Consider the following 16,447-nt stretch of genomic DNA (forward strand, 5'->3'; position numbering starts at 1 on the left):
AAATGTTTGTTATATAGTCCAGTTAGCCATGGGCCTGGCACATCACACACTCAATAAATGATAGCAAGGGTCCCTAAGGTTGTTCTCATTATTAATCTAAAGGAGCCATTTGCGGGCTGGGAAGGTGGCTCAGTGGTAGAGTGCTTGTCTTGCGTGCATGAGGCTCTGGGTTCGATTCCTCAGTACCACATAAGTAGAAAAGGCCAGAAGTGGTGCTGCGACTCAAGTGGTAGAGCCCTAGCCTTGAGCTGAAGAGCTGAGGGACAGTGCCCAGGCCCAGAGTTCAGGCCACATGACTAACCCCCCCCCCCAAAAGAAAAGAATTTTTTTTTTTTTTAAAAGAGCCATTTGCTGAATGAAATGACACAAGTAGCAACTAGTAGCAGTTATGATGTGAGGTAGAAATAGTGCTGAATTTTGAAAGAATACACTTGTCCCAAGACCAATGAGCATACTGGCAAGAATACGAAGAGTGACAGTATCTTAATTCTGGGACAGTAAGACTGTTAACTCCTTAGATAAGCATTTGAAGAAACAATAACAACAAAAAAGAACTTATTCCAAACAAAAATAATTTCTGATTTACTTACCTTCTTTGTCATTAGAAACCTGGTCACCAGAGAACAGAGATGACTGGACCCGGGCACCAACAATGACATTATTGGCTTTTAAAGCTGCCACAGTTTGATGAACCTAGAAGCAACCACAGGGGAATCGGGATTCTTTCACCTTAGTTCTAGAACTCCTTGACTTTACAGATAGCTCTCAATCCATTTAAGAAGTACCTGAGAGCCAGCTATCAGAAGATGGGATGGCTGAGGCTTTGGAGAGATTCTGAGAATCAGTGCTGGTGCTCTCAATACATGGACTTGCTTAGGTCTCCACAGTAGGGGAGATGGCATGTTGTGGTGACTGAGAACACTGACTCTGGAATGAGGCTGCTTGTATTTGCTCTGTGATCATGGGTTAGTTTACATCTCTCACCTCTCTGTGAAATTGGCAAAAAACTAGTACCTATTTCCACAGGAGTCTTATGAGTCCAATGAGTCCTATGAGTCCAATGTAAAGCCTTAGAACAAACCCTAGCACAAAACTTACCTGTAATCCTTCCTCCCTCCCTCCCTCCCTCCTTCCCTTCCTTCCTTCGTCCTTTTCCTTCTTGAGCTGAGGAACAACATCTCTGGAGGTAGCTGTGGGGTTACCACACCAAACAACATCAGGCCTGGCATGATCTGGTTTAGGGATATGAGTCTGCATTAACCAACAGCAGAAAATCCTTGCATTCAGTGGTAGGACCAGCCTTTTATCTTTTTATACAGTTTTTCTCTTTATAAAGGATATACAGGATGGCCTTTGGACCCAGTCTTACTGCCTTTGCTAAGGATTTTTTTTTTAGAAGCAACATTACTATTTCTTTTAATCAAAAAGCAGCAGAAGAATCTTATACATACATTTTTCTAATTTGGGGAAGGGAAGGGAAGTAACAAAATGCTGAAACAAGGATACAAATTGACCTGTTTTAACAATGAGACATACAAGACACTTTGTTGAAAACAAACTTTACAAACTGAGGGTGGGGGAGAGATACAAGAGTTAGGGAGTAACAATGCTAGAAAGGAAATGTACTCATTACCTTACTTATGTAATTATAACCCCTCTGTATAGTCTCTTTATAATAAAAAAATACTAAAAAAAAAAGCAGAAGAGAGGCACTATACCTTTTTCTCCAGCCACTTCAATGTCTTTTCTTCACTATACTTGTAATATTTCTTCTTGTCTATTTCTAAATTAAAAGTAGTACAGTAAGTTAAAAACACTACATCAATTACAAGTTAACAATTTAAAAATAGTTTATAATATTTTCTATTTCTAAAAAACCCTCATAAACCTGAAAAACATCATGAGATATTTTAAAAATGTTAGAAGTCATTCTACCATGAAATGAATGGGGGTGTAAGAAAGCTCTCAAATTATAGAAACAACTCTCTAGAAGTAATTTTGAAAACTCAGCCAACTAACACACTAAGCAATCTATTTCTTCTGGAGAATTTAAGCTCACCTTAATGTTTTCAATGAAAGACTTCCTTTCTAAAATAAAAACGGAAGTCACAAGGGGAAAAAAACAACATTGAAGGCAGGTGCCTATGAAGTTCACTGCATATATTCAGGGGGAAAGAAATCTTATTAACTACTCAATGCTGCCCTGGTGGGATTAGTGGAGTAAAAAGAAGAGATCTTTTAATGTATTACCAATATAAGCATAGCTATTTCAGGGGAATTTAGATTTATAGTGGGCTCAACTGAGCCCTTTACAGGGATTAAAGTTTCACCTCTTATAAATTATACTTCCTTTCCTTACAATGCACATAGCTTTATATGCCATGTGATTAAGCCAGGATTTCCTTTGCAATGCTTTTCATTCATGGAGTTTCTTTTTCTTTTACTTAGCAAGGGCCACAATCCCACTTTAGCAGAAGTCACCTTTATGACCACCGAAAGCCAATGCAAACTAACCATCTGTGAAGTAAACAGGATAGCCTTTTCCCTCCTCCCCTCCATATCATGGGAAATGGACATTGCTTATTCAGGGGTAGTTTTCTGCAGTCTGTAAAAGAATCCCCAAGAAAGGTACTAAAGATCCTCAATCTTAGTTTTGGTGTATTTGCATACACACCCTACCTCATTTGAGCCAATGGTTGACAACACAGTGGACAGGAAAAGACAGGATAGAGTGGGGACAGAACCCTAGCACCCATCTTCTGAGGATGCTGGAGTAATGGGGAAGGATGGCTGCATATGACATCCATCAGAAGTGTGAGAACTGCTCTTCTATTGCCAGATAGGGAAAATAGCTTATTGTAGAAGCAAAGCCCAGAAGACTCGATTCCATTTCTCTGGAAACAATGTCCCACTGTATGCATGTCAGAAATTATATGGGCACACAGTAGTCACTCAATACTTGTATAATGTTGAAAGCCTTTTAGGTTCTATTCCCCATCAGACTCTCCAAAAAAGTTCAGAACTCAAGTCCAAGACTCTGTTGTTAGCCTCTCTAGCACCTACCTCCAAATTTTCTGATAGAACTCCCACTCCTTGAATCCCCTGGGCCAGGGGGAGGGACTCTCCTACATCTCTTGAAGATGCTCTTGCTGAAGATGTGAACAACAAAGTGAGCCTCTGCCTGAGTCCATGTGAACCCTAGCACGCATCCTCTCTTAGGGGAAACACCCACCCTCTTGAAACCTGTTTCCTGGTGAGTGAAGGAAGTTTCCTAGGAAGCTCTTTTGAACATGAAATGAGTGGGATAATCTACACAAATCCTATTGCACAGTGCCTATCAACAGAAGATACTTCATATTAACTAAGAAAAAAATGAGGACAGTGATACTAGTTAAGTGCATCAGAAACTAATGTTTGTTCAGGCACTTTACCTACATCTTGTCTTTGATGGTGAGAGCAAATCTCAAGTGAAAATGAGCTTAGAAATCCCATGTTGGAGGACTGAGTTTCAGTGACATTAAGTAAATCGTCCAGAGGCAATGGCAAGTAAGTAGGAGCTTCAGCATTTCTACCCAAGCTGACTTCCTAGCCATGGACCCGATGTTCATTAACAAAAAGTATAAAGATCTGCACTCTGCTAGGTATCTCTGCCTACCCTGCTCTTAAGGGGAACGTTGATGAATGTGAATGCCACTCTTTTGGCTTCTATGAGACTGACTACTTCTCTGATTCTTTTGCCAGCTCTGCCTCCTCCATAACTGAACCTTTTTTCCTGAGGTAATAGGGTCCTGGTTCAGAATTACAATACAAACCCAACCAGGAGTATATATCACATTTTCTTGATCCATTCATCTCTGAGGGGCATCTAGGTTGGTTCCATATCTTAGCTATGGTGAATGATGCTGCAATAAACATAGTTTTACTGGTAGTTTTAATATGGCCTTGTTTGTGATCGTTTGGGTAAGTGCCTAAAAGTGGGATTACTGGGTCATAGGGGAGCTCTACATGTAGTCTTTTAAGGAACCTCCATACTGCTTGAGTCATATAAATTCTAGAGTCAGTTTATCAACTTCTAGCAAAAAATAAAGTCTGCTAAACATTGAATCTACTAAACAATATGGAATCTTTCAATATATGAATGTGTTGTATTTCTACCTATTTAGTTTTTCATTGATTTCTCTTGGCAATGTTTTGTAGTGTTCCTTATATTGATCTTACATATACTGGGTCATATTTACCCCTCAATACTTCATAATTTTTGAAGATCACATAAATGTTATATTTTGATTCTATTTTTTTCTCTTTCTCTTCTTTTTTTCTCTTTTTTTTTTGGGGGGGGGTCTGGTCGTGGGGCCTGAACTCTGGGCCTGGGAACTGTCCCTCAGCTCTTCACCTCAAGGCTAGTGCTCTACCACTTGAGCCACAGCGCCACTTCCAGCTTTTTTTCTTTTTGCTTATGTGGTGCTGAGGAATCGAACCCAGGGCCTCAGGCATGCAAGGCAAGTGCTCTACCACTGAGCCACCTTCCCAGCCCCATATTTTGATTCTACTATCCAGTTGTTCAATGCTAGTAGTCACACACTGTAGAGTGACATTTTAGATCATATATAAAACAATGGAACTGTAAGATTCTAATAGAATTGCATCTAGTGCTGTAGGTATTTTTTTTTTTTTTTTTTGGGGTCCAGTCGTGGGGCCTGAACTCTGGGCCTGGGCGCTGTCCCTCAGCTCTTCAGCTCAAGGCTAGCACTCTACCACTTGAGCCACAGCGCCACTTCCGGCTTTTTTCTTTTTGCTTATGTGGTGCTGAGGAATCGAACCCAGGGCCTCAGGCATGCAAGGCAAGTGCTCTACCACTGAGCCACCTTCCCAGCCCCATATTTTGATTCTACTATCCAGTTGTTCAATGCTAGTAGTCACACACTGTAGAGTGACATTTTAGATCATATATAAAACAATGGAACTGTAAGATTCTAATAGAATTGCATCTAGTGCTGTAGGTATTTTTTTTTTTTTTTTTTTTTTTGGGTCCAGTCGTGGGGCCTGAACTCTGGGCCTGGGCGCTGTCCCTCAGCTCTTCAGCTCAAGGCTAGCACTCTACCACTTGAGCCACAGCGCCACTTCCGGCTTTTTTCTTTTTGCTTATGTGGTGCTGAGGAATCGAACTCAGGGCCTCAGGCATGCAAGGCAAGCGCTCTACCACTGAGCCAACTTCCCAGCCCCCTAGTGCTGTAGGTATTATAATGTTGTGAGTGCAAGGAATCACACATGTCTTTGTGGTGATACTATTGTGAATAAACCTACTACACCGTTAGTTGTATAAAAGTCTAGGCCGCACAATTAAGTACAGCAAAATGACTTAATTATGCTAAAAAAAATTACACTATTCGCTTAGGTGCTAAGTACACTACTTTTTATTGTTCTTTCTGACTGTACTCCTATTTGTGAAACAGCCTCCACAGGTAGTTCAGGAAGTGTTCCAAAAGAAGCTGTAATGATCACAGGAAAGGAGAGCCCCATGAGTTAGACTGCCCCTGCAGTCCTTCCAGTGGGCCAAAAATGTGTAAGTGGCAGACAGTGATGAAGATCCTGATTCTGTGTAGCCTAAGCTCATGTGTGTGTTTGTTAACAAACTTTTAAAGAATAAGAAAAAGTTTACAGAACAAGGATATAAAGAAAACATGTTCATATAACTATATAATATGTTTCATTCAGTCATTTATAAGATAACCTAAGGAATTTGCCATGGATACACTTTAACATATTAGAAAGTGCTCTTCTGTTCTTGATTTGCTGAGAATTTATTTCAGGAATGAATTTTGTCTATTGCCTTTTCTGTACTATTAGATCTGCCCAAGTAGTTTTCTTTTGGTAAAGTGTAAATTTGTGAATTACTCTAAATTTCTAAGTTTCAAACAACCTCGCATTCCTATAATAAATCCCACTTAGAGCTCATGTATTTGATTTTTGTAGACATGAATTTTTTGTTGTTTTGTTTTGTTATTTACTTCATTTGGTACTTACATATATTTAAGCTATCACGGTCTACTTTTAGTTAACAGATTGTTTCAGGAACAGTATACGAACTTGTGACAATATACTTGCATTTATCTCTCTTGGCTTTTAATGTAAGAAATAAGAAATTATAGACTTGATTTTTCTAATAATCTAATAATACCTTGTTAAGAAAGTTTCAAGCTTAGCTGGGCGCTGGTGGCTCACGCCTGTAATCCTAGCCACTCAGGAGGCTGAGATCTGAGGATCGCGGTTCAAAGCCAGCCCGGGCAGGAAAGACCGTGACTTTTTTTTTTTTTTTTTTTTTGGTTGGTCTTGGGGCTTGAACTGTGGGCTTGGGCGCTATCCCTCAGTTCTTCAGCTCAAGGCGCATGCTCTACCGCTTGAGCCACAGCACCACTTCTAAGACCGTGAGATTCCTATCTCTAATAAACCACTAGAAAACTGGAAGTGGTGCTGTAGCTCAAGTGGTAGAGCGCTCACCTTGAGCTAAAGAGCTGAGGGATAGCGCCCAGGCCCAGAGTTCAAGCCTCACAACCGACAAAAAAAAAGGAAAAAAAAAAAAAGAATGTTTCAAGCTATGATGGAATAAGATGGTCTAATTTTCTTTTTATAACAATTTTAATTTTGTTAGCAGGGCAATTCTAGTCTAGTTTTGCAAAATTCCTTCCTCATCTATTTGCCAAAAGAGTTAGACAAGAACTATTGCTTTGAGTATTATTTATTCCTTAAGGTAGAATAAAATTCACTAGTGAAGCCCTTTGGACCTGGAGTTTTCTTTCTAGAAAATTTTAAAATTCTACCTTATTTTTAAATTAAACATTGCCTAAATAAAGTAATCGCCTTATCACAGATACTATACAAGGCCCAGTGAATAAACTATAGGTTATTTTTGAAATTTATAAATTCTGAAAAGTAAGAAAGTCTAAAATATTCATGAAGACTACACAAACTATTGGTAATTATGAAAAACATGACATTACAGCATGTCCTAAATTTCATACTATGAGTCAGGGGGTTAGAGAATATGTGTATGTTCTAGAGGGTTTCCTCCTTATGTGTCTGGTGCCTATAAAACTAGCCTGAAGCATCTGGAAAGTCTGGACTTACAAAATAAAGATGGAATAAATGTGAGTCCACAATTTAATTGCATGTTCAGCAATCGAGTAATCGGTTCACAAACTTGAATTTCCCCAATGTATCGTTGAATAAACTGCCTAGAGCACATTTTCACTTCTATTTTCTCAATGTTTTCCATAATTGAGAAACTCATATAGTCGCTTGTTTCTCTGTCTCCTGGGACAGAATCTTGGCAATTGTACTGGGATATTTTAATCAGGTAAGTTTTCTTGGCTCTTCTTGTTAATCACATCAGACAGTATGGTGCAGCTTTGGCTTGTACCATGAAACAGACTATTACAGGCAAGGCAAAGTTCATGACTCTTTACTAGTCCCTCCCGGGGTCACCTCTCCACTGAATGTGAGCTTTGTTGGCCAGAAATGTACTCTAAGCCCCAGAGTAAGCAAATGAAGACTTTATTTATTAGTGCATTTTCAGCAGTAATAAAGAAGTCAGGGCTAAGGTCATAGCCACGTTCATTCAGATCACCCAATGATAGTGGCAGGGCTTGCATCAGGGAGAAGGCAGAGGAAAAGGAAGGCTTACATACACCTGGAGATCAGGACAGGACTCAAATTTATTGCCACAGCCACTGCGGCCTTTCTTGGGCTGAATTTATTATGCTAATATCCAACTAGCAGGGGAGCCAGGGGATATTTCAGATTTTACTCTCTGTTCAAGGGACCATGGGGGAAAAAGTCCAAAAAAAATCAGCTTTTCTTTCTATACCTTTGCTCCCTCTTATAGATGTATTCTGATCCCACTTTAGTAGGCAGAAAAATTGACAAGATGGAGCCAAACACTAATTTCTAAGAAGACAATGATCCAAATTCAAATAAGCAACTGATATACTCAACACAATCACTCAATGATGGCCTGGGCACTCTCTACATAGGTAAGTGTCTGCTTCTGAAGCTGTTTCAGCACTGTCTCTCTTCCTGCCTCCATCTTCCACACAAAAGACAGTAATTAATGGGGATTTCCCAAGATTTCAAAAGTAAAGCATATTTCTATTTTAACTTTAGATACCACCTAAAAACTTTATCAGAATATCATGGAAGTAATTCGGAGCATTAAAAAGGAAGGGCAAGAGTTGCTATCAACAGACTTGGGGACAGATGCTGGATCTACTACTCTACATTCTTGGATGTCAGGCAGCTTACTTAAACATTTAGAGTCCGGGTTTCCTCATCTGTAAAGATGCAGATTACAAAAGCAATGAAAGGGAATTACTGAAGGGCCGTTAACAGACATAAATTATTAAGTACATAAATGCTGCTGTATGGAGAAGCCTGTCCTATACTCATCTTGTTTGGTAGGCTCTCATAATCAATTATAGGCCCCTAATGATAAACATTCCCTTGCAGATTTTCATAGAAAAAGATGTCCAGATTAGTACACAGACCTTACATACAGAAAAACTGCTCACATATTGTTAGGTTTTTAAAAAGAGGTAGCCGAGTAAGAACTGCACCAGGCACGTGGTATTCAGGTAAGGGGTAGGTTTATTCAGTAGACCTGCTGGGACCAGGCAAGGTTGGCACTCCACGCGGGTGGCAAAAGAAAAGGAATGTCTGGCCCTGGTTTAGGCCTTATATAGGGTAGGGGGTGGGGAAGGGTGTGTCCAGGTAAAGGGAAGTGGGACCAGGTGGGAGAAAGGTGTGGCCACATCAGATTAAGATGTGACCTCAGCGGATGCGGATGTGATCTCTTCCAGGTGTCCCAGTTGCCTAGGTAATGCAGGTACTGGGCGAGGTCTGTTCGTTGTCCAGGAATGGACCTTACACATATATTTTAGGCAAAATGGTGAAGTAAGTAATGGAGAATTACTTATACACATTTTGATAAAGAATCCGTTAGAGGCTGAGGCCTCTCCTTCCTTCCCTTCTTTATTTTAAAATTTATTGTTTGGGCTAGGTGCTAGTGGCTCACACTTGTAATCCTAGCTACTCAGAAGGTTGATATCTGAGGGCAGTAGTTTGAAGCCAACCAGGGCAGGAAAGTATGTAAGACTCCCATATCCAATTAACAAGCAAAAAGACTGGAGTGGAGCAATTGCTCAAGTGGTACAACACTAGACATGGGAAAAATGGTCAGGGACAGCACCCATGTTCTGAGTCCAGGCCCCAGGACCAGTACACACACACACACACACACACACACACACACACACACACACACACACACACACACACACACACACACACACACACACACACACACACACACACACACACACTCACACGTGTGTTTGGTTGTGTGTGTGTGTATTTTTTTGTATCAGTACTGGTACCTGAACTCAGGGCCTGGGTGTTGTTCCTTAGCTTTTCCACTCAAGGCTGGCTCTCTACCACTTGAACCACAGCTCCACTTGAACCACAACTCCACTTCTGGGGCTTTTTACTGGTTACTAGAGATTAAGAGTCTCACAGACTTTCCTGCACAGACTAGTATCCTGAATAGCTAGGATTACAGGCATGAGTTATTCAACCCTATGTGATTTTGTTTTTAAACCTTTCTTTACTTCAACTTTATAGACGATTGTTCTTTCATGGAAAAAAATTGATTCTGAGAAAATTGCCAAAACCTCTATGGTACATGTCTGTTGCATGTGACACTTATTCTGAATGACTTCTCTTTCACTTACTATCATTTAAACAAAACAAAGAAAAACATCAGGCCTAGGTTTTAGAAACCTAATTATATAACACACACACACACATACTCACACACATACACACACACACAAACACAACACAAACACAACACACATAAAAGTTGGTAACAGCTTTCAAAAAGAAAGTGCAGATCTTCTAAGAGTATTAGGTAATGTGGAAAAGTAAAGGGAACTGGGACAAATTCAGTGACACAACAGATAGCTGGAAGGAAGGAATGAGAGAGAGAAGGCCTGTTCTAAGACAGACTTGAAGCAAGCAAGCAGGAGGCATTAGTCCTGTTTTTGGCATCTGGGTTTCTGAGTTTTGTTTTAAGATGACTGTTTTTATATAGCTAATGGCAGAATTCTGGATAAGTTAATTGCATTTTCAACTCATGTTAAGTTGACAGAAATTAAAATGACTTGTAATTATTCTTCATTACTATAGCTTTCAAAAGTGGTTATGGGCTATTTCATTTGTCACCCACAAAAAGATTCCTGTCTCCGACAAACTCAGAATCAGGGAATGCCTTTAATGGGACTGCTTTGATAAGATCTTGGCGCCATGCACCCCCTAGATCCAAAGTGGAGCCATAAGTGTGGCCAAGAAAGAATTAGTAGACGTGAAATGCAACCAGCAAGGTTCTCCCTTTCCCACTGTAAACTTACACTTACTGGAATCACTGCTTTCTTAAGTCTTAGAACTGTCAGTTGGCCAGACTATCTATGACCCCAACAACTACAGCTTATTGGCCTGTTCTCATTCCCACACCATTTTCCAGATTAACCCTGAAACTATTGGGGTGGTTTTTTTTAACGACACTGATGTGAAGTTTTCTTTTCAGTGATTCTAACCTGTCAAAATACATCCATCCACAGTGCCTCGCTTCCTCCTTTCAAAATTCAAATAAATAGGGCTGGGAAGTTGGCTCAGTGGCAGAGTGCTTGCCTCTCATGCATGAGTCCCTGGGTTCAATTCCTCAGCACCACATAAGCAGAAAAAGCCGGAAGTGGCACTGTGGCTCAAGTGGTAGAGCACTAGCCTTGAGCTGAAGAGCTGAGGGACAGCACCCAGGCCCAGAGTTCAAGCTGCACAACCGACCAAAAAAAAAAAAAATCAAATAAATAAATGCTACAATCTACTTCTCTCCCTGGCCTGCTCGCTCCTCCATGCCGCCACCACATATCCTCCGGGTCAAGGAGCTAACCTAGAAATCATTCTTGACTCCTCCCTTTCCTTGACCACATTGGACCATGCATGTGATTAGTTCTGGGTCTAAATTGCTTCTTGCTTCTAGCTCCATCTCTTAAGCTCAGGTTAGATTACCGTAACAGTTCTCTGTTCCTGGTCTTGGCTTTTCTAGTACATTCTTCACATTGTCACAATGTCCTTATGAAACTTTCACAGGCATGCCATGACTCTTGGGCCAAGACCAGATACATAAAATCCCCCCCCCCCCCCACACACACACCATTCTGAACCTTTGCCCAGCTTTCCTGCCTTAATTCAGTGCAATTCCCTAAAACCTTACATGGCACTCTTAGAACTTTCCTCCATGACCACCTTTGCACATGCCCATGCCTTTGTTGTGTTGCTGTTTTGACTCATCCTTCTAGACTTTACTCAGAAGTCATCCCTCCCCACCTCCCAGAAAGCAACATAATATCCACCAATTCACCCCATCCACACCCAGCCCAAGCCCGTCCTATGCATCCCTAGAAATACAGGGATCACTTCTACCTGTCATACCTGTGCACTGCTTGTCACTTGCCTCAGTCAAACTCAAAGGAAAGTAAGTAAATGCACAGTGTCTTATTTATCCCCAAAGTCTGGACCTCAGAAGATATTCAATGTAAGTACAGTTTTATACACTTTGACAAATGAGAAAGCTGAAGACTAAAGCAATAAAGTCAGTTGCCTAAAGTCAAAGAAATACTGAGACTAAAGCCATGTTCTATGACTCCTTTTCTGTGGATAACCAGCAGATTTCACTGTGTGCAGCTCCAAAGTAGGCAATCTACTGACAAGTAGAGCCACCCTGCATAACAGCTTTCCCTTCCACCGATGAAGAATAAGCATCTGCAGCTGCTGTGTGACCTTCCAATCAGCCTGATCTCAGAGGCCCACATGCTGTACCTTTTTCCTCTGTCACATGGTGAAGTAACTTCTCAAGTTCTGGCAGTTTCAGCAACAAGATGCAATCTGGAAATACATCATCCACCACAACTTGATCTAGGGGCTGAAACTTGCCCTGAAAAAACACATTAATCAATCCGAATGCAAACACTCTCATGGATTAGCTACACATAAGAAGAGAAAAAGACACATTACCCCATGGCTAGTCCTTTAAACTTAGATGAGACCCCCTAGTTCCATCCAAGGAATCATTCAAATGGGATGAGCTTAGAACTAGATTCACTCTCTATTCACTTTAGGAAGCTTTTGTAAGCAAGAATTTTACACAGTAGGCACCAAATGAAGAAGGGGACAAAACCCCTGGTAAGCTTAGGAAGCCCCAAGATCTTGAGATTGCCCAAAGTGACCCAACCTTTCAATTTGAAGAAGGACCCACTATGGTCACAGAGAAGTCTGGATCAGCACAGGTCTGAGAAGATTTAGACATTCTAAACCAGCTTCTGCTAGGTAGGACTGTCCAAGCATGAGCTGTGTAGACCACAAAATTCAGAACCATATTCTTCTCAGTTATGATTAGCTTCTCTTAATCTTACAAATTACAAGGGAAACAAAGTTTGGCTAAGCAAAGATATCAGTGCCCTGATTTAGGGATGCCAGGCCTCTAACAGGTATGAGATTGCCCAGGTTCTAATTCTGATCATTGGTTTCTGTGACCAAGCTTTAGAAGACAGAAAATCTGATCAGTTTTCTTTCTGCAAGAGCAGCTTTCTTTAATTTTAAGAGTGAAATCTTATTCATTCAGTAGCATGTGTGACAGCTTGCCACACTATCAGGTTAACAAGTGCTAAGAAATGTTCTCATTTTCCCTCCAATCAGATTCCTCCAATCACACATCCCCAAAGTCTTGCTGTCTGTAGATTTCTACCTTACAACTATGGTCTTCTATGATCAGCTTAATATTTTAAATATTAAGTACCCCAAGGCAATACTTAGCACATAATGGACCATCACACAGTCACAATATAAAATAGCTTCAAAATTAGTATTTCTGAATTTCTTTATTATACAACTACACACACACACACACACACACACACACACACAATGAAAATACAGGGAGCAATTTGCAAAACTGGTATCTTTTTTGGCCTTTTTGTTGCACAGACACTTGGGCCTGAACTCGGGACATGGCCACTGTGTTTTAGCTTTTTCTGCTCAAGGCTTACATTCTACCACTTGAGCCACAGCTCCACTTCAGCTTTTTGCTAGTTAATTGGAGTCAAGAATTTCATGGACTTTCCTGCTTGGGCTGTCTCTGAACTGTGTTTCGCAAATCTCAACCTCCTGAATAGTTAGGATTACAAGTGTGAGCACTGTTGCCTGGCAAAACTGTTATCTTTTAAACTTCAAGTATATGGTGCTAGAGAATACAGTGGCAGCTAGGGTAGTTGATGTCATTACCCTGACTTCAGTTGAGGAGCTGGCAGTTTAATCCTCTAGATTTTGAATGATTAGTATCATATCCACAGTGAAGAAGCCAGTAGCATCTTAGTATTATTTATGACAATAATAATGTTTTGAGCTTGAGAATCCCAGGAAAGGGAATTAGGAATCCTCAAGGATTCATCAACAACAGTATGGAGACCTTGTGTTGGAAACTCTGAATGAACGAATTATTTGAACTGTTTATGAGACTGGTGGGTTTCTTTTAAAAATTGTAAAAGCTTGTAAGTTTGTTTTATGTGGTTCCTAAACTATATTATGTAGTTTGTGTGTGTGTGTGTGTGTGTGTGTGTGTGTATGTGTTTGATGTTAGCATTTTTCTCTTTTTTTGTATGTTTTTAATTGTAAAAATACTGTACAGAGGGGTTACAGTTACATGAGCAAGGTAATGCGTACATTTCCTATAGAGCATTGTTGCCTTCTCCTTGGTTTTGGTTTGGTTTGGTACGGGGTTTGAACTCAAGGCCTTGTACTTGCTAGATAGGTACCCTCCACTTGAGTCATGCCTCTAGAACCATTTGCTTTGGTTATTTTCAAATAGGGTCTCACTTTTTGAGTGGACTAGCATGGACCAAGTTCCTTTTACTTATGCTTCCTATGTAGCTAGGATTACAGGCACCTGAGACATTATCTTGGACATAAATGGAGAAGGGAGGTCAAGCAAGATTGTCTTTTCTTGTAACTTACATGCATGTATGAAAAACAGGATAGTGAAGCCAGTTAAAAATTGTTTAAAAAGTAACAAAGGAGGATGAGAAAGAGTAATAGAGGGGGAAAATTTTATCAAAGTACATTATATGCATGGATGGAAATATCGCAATAAAACCACTTTGTTCAGTTAATATACACAAATAAACAAAACAATCATAAAAAACAGTCTCTTCTGTCACTTCACTGCCAAGATGTCAAGGGGACAGTTTACCTGTTTGTCAGCTTTTATGAAGTAGTGGAGGAGCAGAAATAGAGGGTCCATAGGGGTGGCAAAGTGAAGAAGGCCTCCTGTGAATGAAAAAGAACAAAGTTGCTTAGAAGGACAACTTGGCTACTGCATCTTAATCTCATTGTAACAAACATTTGTTGAAAAACACATACGAAATATCAAATTGAGAAGCTTTTATACAGACCTAAGAAATCTCATTCTGTGGCTTGTGTGACAGTCTGTCATGCTTCCATTAGGTTAACAAGTGGCAAGAAATTATTTCATTTAAATGTACTCGTTTTTCTTTCAAATCAGGTATCTCAGGTCCTACTGTCTTTAGGTAAGGTTTTCTCATGATTGGTAAATCTCTCTCAAAAATTATTGTGGGCTCTGAGATTACCCAAACTCGTGTGGAAAAAAAGAGAGTTAAAACACCAGAATACAGTTTTAACTTTCCATTTCTTCTTTAGAAATCATTTTTATAGTCTCTCCCTTCCTCACCCTCCTTCCCACCCTCCCCCGGCCCCTCACCCACCCCTACAAAAAAAAAAAAAGAAAAAAAAGAAAAAGTCTACCTTAAGCTACAGGATAATGTAACTTCATGTGCCTCTGAGGATGAAGCTGACTGGGCTTTCTGTCCTGGGGCCTGGGGGTCATCATTCAGTTCACTCTTTTAGCTCCCTATTTCACCTCAATGCTTGCTCAAGAGGAAAAAGGCAAATGAGCAGTGTCTAACCCAGCAAACTGAGAACTCTGCTCTCTGGGCGGAAAGGAAAAAGGGCAACCACAAAAAAGACTACCCGCGTCCTCAACCCCGTCTTGGGCTCCTCTTTCTATAGAGCTGAACCACAGGAGCTATTTTCATTAATAAAACAATAAACACTTCATTTGCCTCATTCAAACTTTATTTTAGTTTCAGGAAACACATGTACTTATTTCTATTCTCAGACCAACCTACATATAGAAGCAAGATATCTTAACTCTAAATTATATGTATTCTAAGAAAAACATAATTTTATATTATGATGCCTTTTAATTATTTTTAAAAGGATGAAGTTTGTAAAAAATAACCTATCAAAAGCTTTTCAAGCTAATTTTACGTTTCTATTATACACAGAAACTAGGAATAGGTTTTTAGGTCTAACAATAGTATTATGGTGGTGGCTATTCTTTCTTTAAATATAATTTTATCATTATTATTAAAGTGTTGCACAGAGGGGCTACCATTTCATAAGTCAGATAACGAGTACATTTCTTTTTGGACAATGTCACCCTTTCCTTCACTATCCCTGTTTCTCCCTCCCATCATCCTTGTCCACAAGTAGCATAGTTTATATGTATATACTTAATACCACGACCATATTTGTCCACCTTTGTGGTGGCTATACTTTAAAATAGTTTTTTCTTTAGAATTAAATTTGCCAGTATTGTGGTTTGAACTCAGAGCCTCATGCTTGCTTAAGCAGCTGGTTCGCTACTGTTTGAGTTATAGCATGGAACTATGGCATGAAACCTAAAATAGGAGGATCAAGGTTCAAGCATGAACTTGGGCAGGAAAAAGACTTTATCTCATAAATAATCAGTGCAAAAAGGGGCTAGAGGTAAGGGTCAGTGGTATTATACTTGCCTAGTAACCATAAGGCCAGAGTTCAAAAACCCAGTCCCACTAAAATAAATATATTAGTTAATAAGTAAATATGAAAACATAATTTCTCAGCTGGGCGCCAGTGGCTCACGCCTGTAATCCTAGCTACTCAGGAGGCTGAGATCTGAGGCCCATGGGTCAAAGCCAGCCTGGGTATGAAAGTCTGTGAGACTCTTATCTCTAATACACCACTCAGAAAACTGGAAGTGGTGCTGTGGCTCAAGTGGTAGGGTGCTAGCCTTGAGCTGAAGAACTGAGGGACAGTGCCCAGGCCCCGAGTTCAAGCCCCATGACCACAAAAAAAAAGAAAAAAAATTTCTTACAAGCAGCAATCCTTTGTCCAGAGAGACAATCAAAGTGGCCTTCGTACCTTAGCATTACACATGGAGCCAACAGACAGAGGACACAGGGAGAAGCAGAAAACTTGTTGTGCACTTGATCATATTCAAAAG

At 40.1% G+C, this 16,447-nt stretch overlaps 1 protein-coding gene across 3 annotated transcripts in view; it reads right to left on the reverse strand.

Moving 5' to 3' along the window:
• Rnaseh2b (ribonuclease H2 subunit B) overlaps window positions 1-16,447 on the reverse strand; it is a 72,470-nt gene that overhangs the window by 29,373 nt on the left and 26,650 nt on the right. For all 3 annotated transcript variants that reach the window (XM_070000153.1, XM_070000150.1, XM_070000151.1), the window contains 4 exons: window positions 14,354-14,430; window positions 11,929-12,043; window positions 1,719-1,783; window positions 591-693 (listed from right to left, as the gene is read on the reverse strand). In XM_070000153.1, coding sequence (XP_069856254.1) covers window positions 591-693; window positions 1,719-1,783; window positions 11,929-12,043; window positions 14,354-14,430 — 360 coding nt within the window. The remainder of the gene's footprint in view (window positions 1-590; window positions 694-1,718; window positions 1,784-11,928; window positions 12,044-14,353; window positions 14,431-16,447) is intronic.

The sequence above is a fragment of the Dipodomys merriami genome, unplaced genomic scaffold (assembly GCF_024711535.1).
Source record: "Dipodomys merriami isolate MVZ:Mamm:240054 unplaced genomic scaffold, mDipMer1.0.p SCAF_56, whole genome shotgun sequence".
In the NCBI taxonomy this organism is placed as follows: Eukaryota; Metazoa; Chordata; class Mammalia; order Rodentia; family Heteromyidae; genus Dipodomys; species Dipodomys merriami.